At 37.4% G+C, this 17,523-nt stretch overlaps 1 protein-coding gene across 3 annotated transcripts; it reads right to left on the bottom strand.

The window, feature by feature from the left end:
- Positions 1-5,050: 5,050 nt before the first annotated feature.
- On the bottom strand, positions 5,051-16,265 carry ormdl3 (ORMDL sphingolipid biosynthesis regulator 3). Of its 3 annotated transcripts, none has more exons than XM_023268443.3 (4): positions 15,950-16,265; positions 14,259-14,516; positions 11,561-11,712; positions 5,051-8,585 (listed from the first exon to the last, which is right to left on the bottom strand). In XM_023268443.3, exons 2-4 carry the CDS (start codon positions 14,430-14,432, stop codon positions 8,450-8,452), a joined length of 462 nt encoding a protein of 153 aa, XP_023124211.1. In that variant the 5' UTR covers positions 14,433-14,516; positions 15,950-16,265; the 3' UTR covers positions 5,051-8,449. The 3 variants fall into 3 exon arrangements, with proteins under 3 accessions (XP_023124211.1, XP_023124212.1, XP_054860823.1); XM_023268444.3 differs by having other exon boundaries at positions 14,259-14,513; XM_055004848.1 differs by having other exon boundaries at positions 14,259-14,509.
- Positions 16,266-17,523: the final 1,258 nt, after the last annotated feature.

Raw genomic sequence — 17,523 nt, 5'->3', positions numbered from 1 at the left:
GAGTATGAAAAGTACAGCAGAATAAAAGAAAACATACAGTACAACTATGAAGAACTGAAATATTCTGCAAAACTCTGTGTGCATCATTTAGTAACCGAACACCTGGAACACACAACAAGCATGTTAGCATGTTAGCATGAGCACAGAGGAGTCATGATGTTTATGGTGTTTAATAGTATCATAGCTACAGTAGCATGTTAGTGTGATCACAGAGGAGTCATGATAAAATTCATGGTGTTTAATAGTATCATAGCTGCAGTAGCATGTTAGCATGCTAACATGATTGCAGAGGAGTCATGCTAATGTTTATGGTGTTTTACAGTCAAATAGCTGCAGTAGCATGTTAGTATGTTAGCGTGATCAAAGAGGAGTCATGCTAATGTTAATAGTGTTTTACAGTCACATAGCTACAGTAGCATGTTAGTATGTTAGCGTGATCAAAGAGGAATCATGCTAATGTTTATGGTGTTTTACAGTCAAATACCTACAGTAGCATGTAAGCATGCTAACATAATTGCAGAGGAGTCATGCCAATGTTTATGGTGCTTTACAGTCACATAGCTACAGTAGCATGTTAGCATGCTAACATGATCAGAGGATTATTGATGTTTCTAGTGTTTAATAGTCACATAGCATGTTAGCATGCTAACATGATCAGAGTATTATTGATGTTTATGGTGTTTTACAGTCACATAGCTACAGTAGCATGTTAGCATGATCACAGAGGAGTTATGCTAATGTTAATGGTGTTTTACTGTCAGATAGCTACAGTAGCATGTTAGCATGATCACAGAGGAGTCACGCTAATGTTTATGGTGTTTTACTGTCAAATAGCTACAGTAGCATGTTAGCATGATCACAGAGGAGTTATGCTAATATTAATGGTGTTTTACTGTCAAATAGCTACAGTAGCATGTTAGCATGATCACAGAGGAGTCACGCTAATGTTTATGGTGTTTTACAGTCACATAGCTACAGTAGCATGTTAGCATGATCACAGAGGAGTTATGCTAATGTTTATGGTGTTTTACAGTCACATAGCTACAGTAGCATGTTAGCATGATCACAGAGGAGTTATGCTAATGTTAATGGTGTTTTACTGTCAAATAGCTACAGTAGCATGTTAGCATGATCACAGAGGAGTCACGCTAATGTTTATGGTGTTTTACAGTCACATAGCTACAGTAGCATGTTAGCATGATCACAGAGGAGTTATGCTAATGTTAATGGTGTTTTACTGTCAAATAGCTATAGTAGCATGTTAGCATGATCACAGAGAAGTCATGCTAACGTTTATGGTGTTTTACTGTCACATAGCTACAGTAGCATGTTAGCATGATCACAGAGGAGTTATGCTAATGTTAATGGTGTTTTACTGTCAAATAGCTATAGTAGCATGTTAGCATAATCACAGAGAAGTCATGCTAACGTTTATGTTTTACAGTCACATAGGAAGAAAACATACAAGTACAGCTATGAAGAATTGAAATTTGCTGCAGAATGTGGTGTGTTCATGGACTGGATCTGCAAAAACCAGAGAAATTATAGACTTTACTGCACATGAATTAGTTCAGACACAGAAATCATGTAAAACAGTTTTCTTCTTTAAATCTCTAGCTCCCAAACCCGTACTTCAAATCTCATGTTGCTCAGTTATTCCCAATAATTCTCCATCTTTTCTTTGGCTGCATCCTTTCTAACTTTAGGAGCGGTCGGAGGCCTTCGCTCTCTGCTCTGAAATGTATTTTCATCTGTCTTGTTCTTTCCAAATCTGGGCTTTTATGTCAGATGAATTTTACACCATTTCAGAAAAGCAGGAGCAGAAATCATCACAGCGACTGTAAATCAAGTGTGAACATAAATAAGTGAACGAGCAGAGAAGAAGAAAAAAGTCTCCAGACAAAGAGACGAGAAAATAATCTCTCCCTCGCGGCGTTCCTATTTATAGGGGCCCAATGTCGCTTCAGATTAAGGTCAGGAGCAGGAATTTGCTGCCCTCTTCTGGACAAACACAGTCCTGCATAGTCACGTCACTGTGATCACATCATTCCTAAAAACTACAGTACTTCTCTGCATCTGTCCCACATATTTACACCAAAAACAACATGAAAAGTGGATGTTTAGTTTGTCTTCTGCACACATGAGCCTCCAATTTTAGCCACATACTGAGATATAATGCAATTAATTGGACCATGAATTCACATATTCATTCTTGCCCCAGGCACTGGTCTCCTAAAGCTCCTTCAAAGGAACGTGAAAATACGAGACTATTAATAGATTAAATCTAATTAAAGTCACAATTTATCATTAAAAACTCAACAGTGAAGAAATATTTTCAATAGATTCAAAGCAGGAATGAAAGTTTAAAGGGATTTTGCAGGTAAAAACATCAAAATATACCTTTTTGGTTCAGCTTTATACAGTAAAATGATGTGAAAATAGAGCAGAAAAGCCACAGATAGAAGATTGATCATTCAGATAATGCATGAAATGTAATAAAATATGACATGTTCAGGATAATTCCCATCAGAAAGGTTTCAGAAACTCACACACTTAGTTCTCTAAATGTAGTACTTAATATAGTACTACATTTAGAATATATATATACTAACTATACTACTACTAAATTTAATTTAGTAGTAGTATATTTAGTACATATAGTACTTGAATAAATAGTATATATATATATATATATATATATATATATATATATATATATATATATATATATATATATATATATATATATATATATATGTACACACATAAACTGTATAGTACTTAAGTAAATACAGTATATATAAACTATATAGTATTTGAGTAAATACGGTATATAAAAACTGTATATTACTTGAGTAAATGTATAGTACTTAAGTAAATACAGTACATACAAACTGTAGTACTTCAGTAAATACAGTATATAAAAATTGCATAGTGCTTCAGTAAATGCAGCATATATAAACATATAGTACTTGAATAAATACAGTATATATATAACCTGTGTAGTACTCAAGTAAATACAGTAAATAAAAGCTGTACAGTACTTCAGTAAATGTACAGCACTTGAGTACATATATAGTATTTGAGTAAACACAATATATGCAAACGCTATAGTACTTGAGTAAATGTACTTCGTTATATTTGAGCGCCGCAGATTACCATTAATGTTCTTTCTTTCTGAATTATAATGATCTTTATTTATCTGCCACGTCTCATAAATGTATCTAATATTTCTGTTTTTCTGATATTATGTCAGTATGAAACGTTAAAAAAAATCCAGAAAAACTGCAGAGTTTACATCCATTTCTCCATCTGTTTCTAAGTTATTCTGTTGAAAAATGTCCAGAAAGAGTTTGAGCTTCTGGGTAAAACTTCATCACTTCATTATTTTATCCTGAACTTAATCATAGTTACAACATTAATTCCTGATTTATGTCCAAAACCCTCTTGTTCTGTGAGCTCACTACGACCTCCGACCATTAAATTCTTATCAATTCATCCTTGAATCCAAGAGAAAGTTTGTGCCAAACTTGGAGAAACTCCCCCCGAGCTCTTCCAGAAATATCAAGTTCCTGGAAATTAGGTCGGAGTGAACTTTAACCCAGAAAATCTACTTGGTTCTAGTGAAGCCAAATGTGAAGAAACTCCTCCAAGGCCTTCCTGAGATGTTACCTTCAGGAGCATGAAGAGACGAGGAAACAGGAAAAAGCATCAACTTTCAACACTGTAATGAAATCAGAAACTGCTGCTCTATCACTATCAGGGGCCAAATCTGCGACCCTCTGCTGGACGGGCTCTAAAACCTGGTTGTAACTTTCACTTGATCAATGTTTCAGCAGCCTCCGGTGTTGTGTAACTCAGCCGACACTGTGCGGGGCCTGTATCGGCTTGCAACGCTGAAATAAATACCGCGGATTAAATTTTTGCTTTGAAGCCGAGAGCACAACCAGTGTAGGCTTCGCATTTGCACATTGTAGGATTTCTGCAATGTTCCTGCAGAAAATAATGAATTTCACAGTATCTGAAAGAGGATTCTACTTTTATTAGGTACATTTTTTTATAAATGTGTTTTTTTGTTAGGTTTTTTTTGCAAATTGCACCAGACTGTAACTGTAAGCACGAAAACTTTGCTTTACTACAAGCAGAGTTGAGTAAAAGTAAAGAACCGAGCCGGTTCAACATATCCAGGCTTTCTTTGTGTCAGTCGGCTCGACAAAAACTAAACCCTCAGTCAGAGTAAACAGGTATCATGAAGGAGGGTTTCAACTCTCTTTGTTAACTCAGACTCAAACTCACATAAAAGGAGCCGTTTAATGAGTCATGGGATTCTTCTTCCACTATTTGAGTAATAATAAATTATATAAAAACTGTATAGTACTCAAGTAAATACAGTAAATATAAACTGCACAGTACTTGAGTAAACGGTATATATAAATGGTGTAGTACTCGAATAAAATTAGAATTAATTTAGATTAAATTTAAATCAGAAACTCTGAACAGAACCTGCTCCACAGCATCAGTTACCATGGAGATATAGCTCCACTGCATTCGTTACCATGGAGATCTTGTTCCACAGCATCAGTTACCATGGAGATCTAGCTTCACAGCATCAGTTGCCATGGAGATCTAGCAAGACTGCACCTGTTACCATGGAGATCTAGCAAGACTGCAGCAGTTGCCATGGAGAACTAGCGCCACAGCATCAGTTACCATGGAGATCTAGCAGATGAAAAGAGAACAACCTTCATTATACTAAAAACTCTGACTTTAGGCTCAACGTACCTCACTAACCCACTAACTTCACTTGGTAGTCCAGCCCTCTGATCTTTAAATCTTGGCCTTGATGAAACATAAAGACATCAGTTAATTTAAAAAAAGGCAGGAGGATCCTAAAAGTCTCCTTTAACAGACAGAGTACCAACTACTGAGCATTAAAGTAAAAAAAAAAACAACAACAAACCTTAATGTACACAAAGTTCTTCACATTTCTCAATAAATCCAACAAACTCAGACACAAAAAAACAAATAAACACACAGAACAGGAAAGAAGTTGGACATGATGCTTGAAAAAAAATGTATTTGGGAGTCAGAAGCACTTATTGTCACATTTATTCCACAGTCAGTTCAATCTTTAGCAGAAAAATAAAAGAAAATGCATGAAGATTCGGTGCCACGAAGACCTAAAGCATGTAACTGAGAAAAGCCCTTTATGGTGAGAAAAGATGGAAGCTGCAGCAGATCGACTCGTTTTTTAAGGTTCTTAGTCGTTTTTTTAATCACTGGATCGATCTGTTAGGTATAAATGAAGCCAATTTAATACATTTATTGATTGGAAACAGCACAAACCACAATAATGCACTTTAAGTTCCTGGTCTGCTACATCTGAAAACAATCTGTTCTGTCGCTGCTACAGCATTTGACTGCTGCCACGGTCAGCATTTCTAATATTTACAGACTACAGCTGCTGCTTCTGAATGTGGTTAATACTATTCAGACTAATCTGTGAACATAGCTCAAAAAAATGAAGGAAATCGATTTATTTCTTTCAACTGAACTCAAAAGCAGCAGCATTTGGTTTTGTTAAATTAAGAGAAGAATCTTTACCTTTTGTTCCTATTCTTGCTGTATAATTTAAAAAAAAAAAAAAAACTATTCTGCGATGATGCTGTGTCTATTTTCTCACATCTAAGTAGAATTAAGATCAATATGTTTGTCCATTTATTTAACTATAGTACAGCTTTGGCTACTTATTTCTGAATTAAAATGCGATTTCTTAAGTCAGACTATAAAAAATATCCAATATCTGAACAGAATTCAAAAAAATGCAGGAAATTGATTTATTTTTTTCAATCTAGTACAAAATTGAATGAATGCTTAGATGTCAGTTTAACAGCAGCCGTGATACAAATTACATTTGGTATTATGAAATTTAGCAAAACAGAAGAAACTTTACTTTTTGTGCTTCTTGTTGCTGCAAAATCCTTAAAACATAACTGTGTCTATTTTTCAGTTCGAAGTAAAATTAAAATCACTATTTTTGTCTGTTTATTGAATTATTATTAAGTTTAAGCTAATTATTACTAAATTAAAATGTGATTTTTAACCTCAAATAAGGAACAAAAAAACATGTTGGGCAAGAAAAGTGAACAGAAACCGCCCAATAATTTAATATTATTACTCACTAATATTTAATATTCTGTCTTATTGAAATGATTCACGGACTCTTCAGCCTTCTACTGGTGAAAAAACAGAATAAACACATGCAAATATGTAAAACTTAAAGAAGGAAAAAATTCACTAATTTGATTTAGTGAATAGTGACCCCATTAATACCTTTTAGACGTTCTTATATCTATAAAAATTTAACTTTGGGATGGATGTTCTCGCATAAAGCTCTTGAAACATCTGGATTTTGCAGCAACTAAATTTTGTATTTTCGCAAACAAATATCTTGTTTTCTACCATTTTTTGGACAATAATGCAACTTAAAGCTGCACTCATCCATACTTCTTTCAATAAGGTATGAATTAAAGAGCTCTGCAATGTGAAAACACTTGTTCATGGGAGTATTTTTTAGTATCTATCATCTAAATATTTGGATTTTCAGTCCACAAACTGTTCTTATTAGTGTTGTTTCTAGCACAAACTTTTAGGGATGTTATTGAAACATCAGGATTTTGTGGATGGAGCTACTAGAATGTTATTTTCGCAACAAATATCTTGTTTCCTTTTGGGTTTTTTGGACACTAATGCCACATAAAGCTGCACTAACTCATAGTTATTTCAATTAACAATGAATTAAAGAGCTTTGAAAAGTGAAAATAGCAAAATTTTTTGCATGTCCGGTCAACAAACCTTGTTTCCAGCACAAAATTTTGCTGGATTTTCTTGTGTGACCTTCTTGAAAACTCCAGATTTTGTGGAAGTAAGCACTAAAAATTTTATTTTGGCAAACAAACATCTTGTTTTTTGTTGTTTTTGGTCAATAATACCACATAAAGCTGCACTGATTGATATTTGCAGTCAACAAACTGTTCATATTAGCCTTTTTTCCTGAATAAAAGGTTTATGGATGTCAGGATTTTACTAACATTTTTATTTTCACCAACATATACCTTGTTTCCTATTGTTTCTTGGGGCTATAATGCAACTTAAAGCTTCACTAATCAATATTTTTTTCTATTAAGTATGAAAGAGCTCTGCAAAGTGAAAAGAGTTAATGGTTTTTTCAGTATTTATCAACTAAATTTTTGGATATCTGGCTACAAACTGTTCCTTATTAGTGTTGTTTCCTGAACAAAATTTTGCTGGATTTTCTTGTAACATCATGATTTTGTAGATGTAGCCACTAAAATGTTTTATTTTCTTGTTTGATGTTGTTGTTTTGGATGAAAATGCAACTTAAAGCTGCACTAACTGATATCTGTGATATGAAAACAGTTGTTTGTAGGAGTTTTTCAGTATCTACTACTTACATATTTGGGATTTCCAGTCCACAAACTGCTCTATTTTCAGAAAAAGATCAGAAAAATTCTGCACGGAGCCAAACTAAAAGCACAAAATAGAAAGTGGAGCCTAAAGCGGTGAAGTTGGACGAGCCCAACAAAGAGATAAATCAAGAGTGAAGAATTTTTTTCCCCTTATTATCATTATTACTACCTTCCTTTCTTTACTGAGGAGGATTTCTAATATTCTGCTCCACTCATATGTGGAAATGGAGGTGAGGAAACTATAAGAAAGGCTTTGCTGCAGGTCTCTATTGGATTGCACTAGATTGCACAAGCTAATAAAGTGGAGAGTCGGTGTGTGATCTGCCTACAGGTCATGCTAATGTAATGAGAGTTTCTACAGAAATACTCGTGTCTAAACTCAAACTGCTGGCTCCCTGTCGGACTTTCTGAACTCCTGCAGACGGGAGGTTTGCAGCGACACAAACCAGGACAAGAGACGTCCAAATATGGAAACGGTCAGATAAAAATAAGACTTGCTTAACTTCCCAGTCTTGGCCGAGTCGAGCGGAGCAGCTAAATATAAAACCTGGTGGTTTTCTCGCCTCTGCAGCCTCACCGCTTCAGAAAGCTACATGAGGGAAGTGAAGCTGAATAAACACAGCGGCGTGTCCTTACAGAGAAAATAACTCCGGTCACCGCCTCAGTGTGTCTTTTTTCACGCCGACACCCGTCAGAATAATACTCTACCTTCTTAAAAAATGCTGCTCTAAGTGTCTCTGAACAATCACACCAGGACTCTTTCCCTTTGTGCTCTTTATCTCCCGACAGCGTCCCTCCTGGGGTTTGGTGCCATGGCAGTATCCTCGGTTGGGCTTCGTTGCAGGCGCCGACGGGCCATGGATCCTGGCGGTCCTGCAGCCAAATCAGAGGCCCGAGGCTCAGCGAGCTCTGGGCAGGTCCACGGGGACTCTGGGAAGGAGGTGTCCTCTTCTGCCTCGTCAGTACTTATTAATCCCAAAGATCCTCACGCCGTGCAGCTGCGGCAGCTTGGGGATGAGGACGGTGAGCAGGGAGACGGTGTTCACCACGAAATGGACCCGGTCGTATTTGGTGTAGAAGCTGGTTAAAATGTACCTGAAAGGAGGACCGAGAAGGAAGGATTACATGAGCATCAAATTCTAATTTCATGTCAGTGTTTCCGTGAATCTGCAACAAATAAAAACCTCTGAGAAAACCTCCCTTTTAACCCGAGCAGTTGTAACAATAATCAAAGCTGCATGCAGCATTGAACGGGTCCTCGCATCCTTGCGGCTCGGCTGTCCCACGCATGTCCACCAGCTGGCGCTCCAACTGAGAGCGTATGTCGACCTATGGATGTGATTATGGCTGGACTCTGATCACACATGTAAAGTTTGAGGCAGATTGGAGCATGTAGAGGGTAGTTAGACAACACTTCCTGTTTCATGGCGAAACATCCAGTATGGCCGCATTCTGCTGGTCGCCATTTCTGCACACTCAGACTTCTGCAGAGCATTTTCATAACTTTTGATCACCCATGCCTGGTGGATTAGCGTGTTTGAGTTCATAGCTTTTAAAAATGTGCTAAAATTGGTCCAAAATGGTCCAAAATATGACACATAATTCAAAGTGGCCGACTTCCTGTTGGCTTTCGGGCATGGTTGCTATTGACTTTTTTGTGTGTCTTGACGCGTTGTATAGTGTCCATACTTGTCTACTCTCAGCTATGGGTAAACACAGCCTGCAGTTCAGTCAAAAATCAATGAATTTTTTTCAGGTGACCGTTGGTTGCAGCTGAGGTGTTAAAGGCTTTCTAGATGCAATGAGGAGTGTAGAATTTTTTGTTTTTTATGGAACTGGGTTAAAGCAAACTGTTTATTTTTGGCAAATTTTAACTGAAGCATGAAGAGTAAAGTGAAAATTGATGAAATATTGCAATTTTAAGTTTAGACTGAGTTACGTTTTCGATAAATGGTGTAATTTTGCAGACAGAAAACAGATGAAAAGACTGGTGTAACATAAGAATAAGATAAAAATCTACTTCTAGAGGATGACTGAAAGGGCTAAGGGCTTTGATTTTCTTGATTTACTTGCAGGATGCCCACTAGTGAGACACACTCTCAAGATTAGAAATTGCACGATTAAACACTCCAACTACTGAATACACTTGTATAACGAGATCTAGTTATCCAATAAGACAGCATTTAAAGTCAGGTGACTGTTGGTCTCAGCTGAGTCATTAATGGCTTTACAGTTGTGATAAGAAGAACAGAACTGTTTGATTTTTACAGAATCTGGTTAAAGCAAATAGTTAATTTCTGGCATTTTTAAAAATCAAGCACATAGGATAAAGTGATATCGATGAAATATCCAAATTTTAAGCTGAGATTTAGTTCCGTTTACCGACTGAATGGCACATCATAGACAAGTCGTGTCAGAAAGTTTAGAATCCAACACTCCTGCCTCTGATAAATTGTGTAACTTTGGCGATTTTGCAAAGACAACATGCTTTTGGGGCTTAGGGCTTCGATGCAAAAACTTTTCAGCCATTTCCCTTCACGTAATCACAGTAGGAGATTTCCAAACTCACATAAACCGTGCCAACACTTGGATCTGTAGACTGCCTCAACGTGCCAAGCAGCAGGATTACAACATCATTAGCACGCCGAGATGCTAATGATGAAGCTCAGGGGAGAGTGGCCGAGCAACAAACACAGAAACGCATCTGAAGGCAGCTCCAGTTCCTCCTGTATGAAGCCTGGCAGAGGATGAAGAGACACTGTTCTGGAATCAATAGAAACTCCACTGATTTGATGTGAAATGCACTCGGAGACGCGACTGCACACACCAGTAATTTCTGCGAGTCTGAGAACGAGGAGTTGCACATCCTGTCCTCTGCCGAACAAGAAAAGGTCATGTAAAAATAAAAGGCTCCCAGAAGACTTTTGCAGATGCGTATTTTCTCCATCTGGAGCCTGGAGACGGACCGCTTGTTTCTTCCTGCTGTTTGCAAAACACACTGAAGAGTGCTTTTAAATGGAAAACAAAAAGAAAAAAGTGTGGGCTACACCTGCAAAAACTGCTATCGCTTCAATGTTCGAGGCTGAGCAAGAACACCAACCCCAGGGAGCCGCAGAGCTTCCTGTTAGCTGAACTCCGGCGGTTAATAAGGACAGAAAAAGGCCAAGAAAGCAGCGAGAGGTAGCTCTGCTAACGCTAAACCCCTCAACAATTAGAGGCTTCGGCTAATAAGGCAGCAGCAGGGATCCTGATCAATTCACACCATGAACTAGAGGTCCAAGAGTAGTTGATTTTTCACCAACTGTGTTCGGCTTGAGTGTGAACTAAAGATGCACTGATTAATTCAGTTTAGCTGCCTGACTGGCACAGATCCACCTCCACAGAGACTCGGGTTTAACCCCTCACAGTGCTGCTCAGGCAGGAGTCCGATCCAACACAATGGAGCTGCTTCATGAGAAGGGATCATGTCCTTATTCTGGTTCTGTCTAAACCTTCCCTAGACTCTCTGAACCTGCTGTCAGCTTTAAAAAGGCAGGTTTTCTATTTTAAAAAGCTAAAAAAGTCACCAAAATTACACCACTTTCCTGACTCAGAAACTGTAAAATAACCACTGGACATTCCAACTTTTCACTCTGTTCTGTGTTTGACCATGTCTTCTTTAAAAAATTGTAAAAAATACACCGTCACCTCTAACTTGATTCCGTAAAAACCTAAAAATTCTGTGCTTCTCTGTGCAACTGTGGAGCCATGAGTGATTCAGTTGTGACAAACGGTAACTTGGGTAAAATTCAGGGATTTTTCGGCTGAATTGCAGGCTGTGTTTACGTTGGAAACAACTGTGGAAACAACTTAAATATGAAAGTAAGTTGTAAAACATCTACAGCTACAGTTCTCTCTCCTCTAGTCATGGGTGTTCTGTTTCCATAGAGGTGCAGGACTTTATATTGCAGTGAAAACTGAGCCCACACTGTTTCAATACATTACGACCTATTAGCTGGAGTTTAGATGCATCCTTAACCATCAGCTGCATGTAATTGAAAGCGAATCGTTGCATTCAGGAGGACGCTTACAGGACGATGGGTGTGATGGTGAGGAACTTGCGTGAAGCGGTGAACTGGACGCCGTAGTCCATCTGCTCCCAGTGTGTCAGGAGGCGAGCTTTGCCCTGATCGGGCGTCTCAAACGGCGTCCCTTTAACCGTGTGCAGCAGGAGGTACATGCACTGCAATGGAAAAGAGACGAAAAGACTGTTGGAACACATGAAGAACATATCAATCTGATAATAGAGGACAGAAGCAGGGGTTAAGGGTTTACTAACTTGCAGGACGCCTACTAGGAGGATGTGCTCTACTATTTACATTTTTACAGCCTCTACAAACTATGTGGAACGTATCTCCCAGCAAATTACTGACAACTTGCTCCTCTGTATAACATTTTTGCATCATCCTGACTTCATTTTATAGCTCGAACATGCTTTATTTACCTCTCAGTGTTGCTAACTAGTTCTCATACTTGTCTACTCTCTACACAGCCTGCAGTTCAACCAAAAATCTATTTATTTTTGTCATGTGACTGCTGGTTGCAGCTGAGGTCTTAAAGGCTTCCTAGATACAATGGGGCATGTATATTTTGTGTTTTTTATGGAATTGGCTTGAAGCAAAATGTTTATTTTTTGGCAAATTTTTAACTGAAGCACAAAGAATAAAGTGAAATTTGCTGAAATATTGCAATTTTAAGCTCAGATCTAGTTAAGCTTCTGATAAATTGTGTAATTTTGCAGACAGAAAACAGATGAAAAGCCTGTTGCACCATATAAACCTAATACTAGAGGATGGTTTAAGTGAGAGAAGGGCTTTGTCTTTCACATATTCTTCATTTACCTGCAGGAAGACATGCTCTATTACTTACATTTTACAGCATCTCCAAGCTATTCTGCGATTCCACAGATATTTCACCATGTGGAATGTATTTTCCAGCAAATTACTGACAACTTGCTCCTCTGTATAACATTTTTGCATCATCCTGACTTCATTTTATAGCTTGAGAATGCTTTATTTTCCTCTCAGTGTTACTAACTAGCTTCTATACTTGCCTCCTCTCTGGTCTGTGCAAACACAGCCTGCAGTTCAACTGAAAATCACTGAATTTTTGTCATGTGACTGTTCTTTGCAGCTGAGTTGTTAAAGGCTTCCCAGATGCGATGAGGAGTGTAGAATTTTTTGTTTTTTACAGATTTGGGTTAAAGGAAACTGTTTATTTTTGGCAAATTTGTAACTGAAGCACAAAGAATAAAGTGAAATTAATGAAATATTTTAAATTTTTTGCTCAGATTTAGTTAAGTTTTTGATAAACGGTGTAATTTTGCAGATGGAAAACATGAAAAGACTGTTGTAACATAAGAATAAGATATAAATCTAATTCTAGAGGAAGACCGAAGGGGTTAAGGGTTTTGTCTTTCTTGATTTACTTGCAGGAGACCCACTAGTGAGACACACTCCCAGGATTAGAAACTGTACAATGAAACGCTGAAATTACTGAATACACTTGTGTAACAAGATCCAGTTATCCAATAAAACAGCATTTTCTATGCATTTTCTATTTGTCTAAATTTGAAATTCCAACTCAAACAAGCTGCAATTAAATTCAGAAAAGAGATGTTGCAGTTCTAGAGAGTTCTGTAAGAGATAATTGACAGAACCGCACGTTACATCAAGTCAACTGCTTTCTATGTGATTTTGTGTATTCTTTTGTATCAAATATAGAAAACATTCTCAAAGTCCGTGGACTGCAATGGAAAAGAAATGAAAGGACTGTTGTAACATATGAAGAACACGTAAATCTAACACTAGAGGATAGCAGAAGTGGGTTAAGGGCTTTGCTTTTCTTGTTTACTTGCAGGACGCCCACTAGTGAGACATGCTCCCGGGATTAGAATCTGCATGATGAAACGCTCCGACTACCGAACACTCGTGTAACGAGTTCAAGTTGCACTTTAACATCCTCAGAAAGTGAGAACCAGACCAGCAGTTTATGATGCAAGATCTCAACTCTGAATATTAACAAGCCGGCTGGAGCGTCGCTGACACAGACTTATAACAAAGAACACAACTCAGAGACGTGTTATCTGACTCAGCTGTCAAGTTTCCCTCGTTCAATCAAACCTCCCCATCCAGTCGGCTGCATTCCTCTGTGTCCTTCACTGACCTGCCTGTAGGGTGAATGTTAACCCTGTAAAACCAAATCTAGAAAAAAAATAGGCATATATATGTGTGTGTGTGTGTGTGTGTGTGTGTGTGTGTGTGTGTGTGTGTGTGTGTGTGTGTGTGTGTGTGTGTGTGTGTGTATATATAAATAAATAGATAGATATATATATATAGATATATATATAGATATATATATATATATATTATACTGATTGAAGGCTAAGTGTCATTTATAGAAAGAGTGTGGCAAAGTGGCCGATGGATTCATGTCCGATGTGAAGTTCATGCGGTTACAAACGGATCTTGATTTAAAAAAGAAAATATTTCATTTACTCCATAATTATATATACATACATATATATAATTATAAGTATAGTCAACTTAAAAACTTGTTTTTGTTTTTATCTTCCGTTCAGAACTTAATTTTTCAATGTTTTTGGAAAGACAAAATTTGAAAAAAAAACTAACAATAATAGATAGATAGATATAATAAAAATAATAAATAAAAAATGAAAGTGATGTTGTATTTTTGCACAGGGTTAAACCACCTGCAGGCTCCACTCACCAGGTTGTGGATGAGGTTGGTGAGGGTCCAGACCACCGGCACGCTGGCGAAGGGGATGCTGAGCAGGATGACGTGCAGCAGGCCGATGCCCAGGATGTAGGAGAGCCACATCCCCCGGCTGTTCATCACCCGGGTGTTGGGGTTCACCTCGCTGTGAGCCGTGCCCACGTTCATGGCGGCAGCGGGGGGAAGCTGAAAACCGCTTTATCTGCTGGTAAATGTGCAGCTGCTGGGTGGACTAGTGGGACTGTCTGTCTGCTGAAACAGAGAGAAAGAAGCTCACACCTAAATAATCCACCTTCTACTGACACACTGAGGATTACCGTCACCTGGATCCACGTAAACACGTTACTTAAAAGGTTTCAAGGCTCTAAATTAAAGAGCACAACTGGAAAATGCTGATTACACGACTTGCTTCTACTTAGGCTGGAAACAGGTCAATATTACCACATATCAACTTTCACTGGCTCCATATTAACACGTTCGTCTGGGTTCCTTTGCAGGGTGTGTGGTCTTCTCTGGTTAAATATTTCTGCAAAAAAATCTGATTTAATATGTCTAAATTTGAAAACCTGAACTCAAACTAACTGCAATCAAATCAAGAAAAAAGACGGAGCAGTTTTAGGGAGTTCTGCACTTTACATCAAGTGTTTTCTACATGATTTTGCACATCATAATGTAGCAAATATACAACAAACTTAATAAGGTTGTTTATTTTAACTATGTGTGCCTTAAAAGCAATTAGAAAGTATTGAGTTTCAAATATCAGACAAAAAACCCCATATGTGATGATTTTTACACCTACCAGCCAACCAGAATCTGAATTTTCTATGTTTTCTGAATGTCTAATTCTGAAAACTCAAGCAAACTGAAGTTAAATTAAGAAAAGAGAAGTTGCAGTTTGGGAAAGTTTTGTATGAGGTAATTGATTGAAACACATCATTTCTACATGATTTTGCACATCATTGTGTTTCAAAAATGCAAAAATCTGATTCATTTAACTTATTGTTGTTACTACAGGGTCATTTATTTCACCATGTGTGCATTAAACAGCACTTTGATACAAATATTGCACAAAAAAGCTCAATATATGATAATTTTGTGCATACCTGCCGGTTACATATGTCTAAATTTGAAAAGTCTTGCAAGTTGCAATTAAATTAGCGAAAAGATGTTGCAGTTTTGAAAAAATTTGGAGAAGATAACTATCTGAACTGCATTTTGCATTAAGTAAACTGCTTTCTATGTGAGTTTGCATGACTAAAAAGTAATTTATTTTTTTACCATATGTGCCTTAAAATCAATTACACAGAGCTCAGTTTGAAATCTTGCACAAAAAGCTCAACACATGATGATTTTTCCACCTGCCAGCCAATCAGAGCGCAGTATTTTCTGTTTCTGAGCAGCACTTGGACCAAATGTGTAACTAAATGAAGACAGATCTTAATAAGTGACCTGTGATGTGCAGGAAAAGTGCTGAATAAGCCGCTATCTGCGGGTAAACAGCCGCTGATTGACAGGAGTAAACAGGATCCTGCTCAGTCCAACGTGCTGCTTTCTAAGTTCTCAGAGGCTAAAATTAAACTGGAAACTGAATTAAGCTCAACGGAGACGTTAAAGCGGAGGAAAAAACACAAAAACGGAGCCGGTAACTGTCGGTTGGAAGTGAGTAAATAAATCATAACACTCACTGCGGAGAAAAATGGCTTCAACTCCGACCTGGACGGTCCGTTATCACAGTTTTTGTGTTATCGATGCGCTCCGTTATGTAACTGACGGGATCAATGGGAGGCTGCGGACGCTCCGGTGCTCCCATTAGTCGTCCCGGTACCGTCCCCCGGGCTCCGGCGGCGGTTGTGAACGCTCCGGTCCGTCCGCAGACGCACAAAGCACCGACACACATCCACTTTTCTCGTCGGTCTTGTGGCCAACAGCTGGTGACAACACAGCACCGTCCACCGTGGAACGTCAGCCGGACTCGCTGCTCACCGACACACACGCTGCACCGGGGTGTCTTTAATCATCGCGTTCCCACCTGATTGGTCCGTTTGTGTCACGTGGCCGGCGCTGACCAGTCACAGCGAAGTGCGAGGGAAAACGTCCCCCTTTACGTCACATAGGGGGAGGGGTTAACAGAAACCAGCGTGATTGACACTTATGGGCCACATTAAAAAAAAAAGGAAAAAATTAAACATTTTTTTCAATTAATTTTTTAAAAGTACCCCCTAAAATAGTTTTATTATTATAAAATAGCAAACACAAATAATATTATTTATAATAATGTGACATATCTGCACAGTTCACATTGCAATTTGCACAGTACTCATACATTTTTGCACTTTATTTTATCACGCTGTATATATTATGTATATATGCACCCTTTTTTCATTGATATATTTTTGTTTGTATATTTTTCTTCTCAAATGTTCTTATCAGTATAATGGCGTGATTTTAATTTATTTATTTGCTGAACGATAAAAATTTATGTAATTTGCAATTTTACTTCTGTTTAACCGTCGTGTCGTCCTGCAGGTCAAAATGGATCCATTTTAAAGTTTGAAAATGTGGAGAAAAAAATATTTTCACAGTGAAACTTCTGATGTCCACATTTTCAACATTTTTGGGAAATCTTTGAACATTTTTTGATGGAAAAAAAGAAATGTTAAAAATGTTTCTTAAGAACATTCACAAAAAATCAACCAAAATCCTGCAAATTTCACTAGATTTTGGTAGATTTTTATGTGAATGTTCTTAAAGTTTTACTGATATATATGTAATCATTTTAGATATTTTTAGGATTTTTTTTTTGAAGATTTTTACTAATTTTTTGAAAATATGTACAAGAATTTTCTTGCCAAATTTGGGGGATTTTTTTTTTTTTAAATAAAACTTTTAAGAGAAACTTTTAAGGAATTCTTGGAATTTTCTTCCTGAAGGTTTTGCAAATTTTCAGAAATTTGGGGAATTTTTTTGCTGAATTTTTGGATTTTTTTCAGACAAGGAAACAATATTTTTTGGTACCCGTAAATGAGGACAACAGGAGGGTTAACAGGAGATTTCTTTTTTTATTTTTATTTTTTTCCTGAGCAATATCAAGCAAAAAAATTCCTTTTTGGGAAACAAAAAAGTTCCATTTTATCGTATCACATCGTATTGTATGACAGAAGTGTATACCACAGAGGTGAGTAAACTCCTGTGTCATACTGAAAAACTGTATCACTTCTCATTAACTGCAATATTTCTGCCTGTAGAAACACAGTTGTAG

This window comes from Amphiprion ocellaris, chromosome 18, assembly GCF_022539595.1.
Source record: "Amphiprion ocellaris isolate individual 3 ecotype Okinawa chromosome 18, ASM2253959v1, whole genome shotgun sequence".
Taxonomy (NCBI): Eukaryota; Metazoa; Chordata; class Actinopteri; family Pomacentridae; genus Amphiprion; species Amphiprion ocellaris.
The sequence above is the reverse complement of the archived record's forward strand: the minus strand, read 5'-3'. Positions and strand labels throughout refer to the sequence as shown.

What these genes read in the sequence shown, in the direction of transcription:
- ormdl3 (XM_023268443.3), bottom strand. Translation starts at nt 14,432, where the DNA reads ATGAACGTGGGCACGGCTCACAGCGAGGTGAACCCCAACACCCGGGTG. An exon ending in CCAACCTCATCCACAACCTG is followed by an intron (nt 11,713 to 14,258) that starts GTGAGTGGAGCC and finishes TTTCCATTGCAG; the next exon opens with TGCATGTACCTCCTGCTGCA. An exon ending in ACCATCACACCCATCGTCCT is followed by an intron (nt 8,586 to 11,560) that starts GTAAGCGTCCTC and finishes TCCTCCTTTCAG; the next exon opens with GTACATTTTAACCAGCTTCT.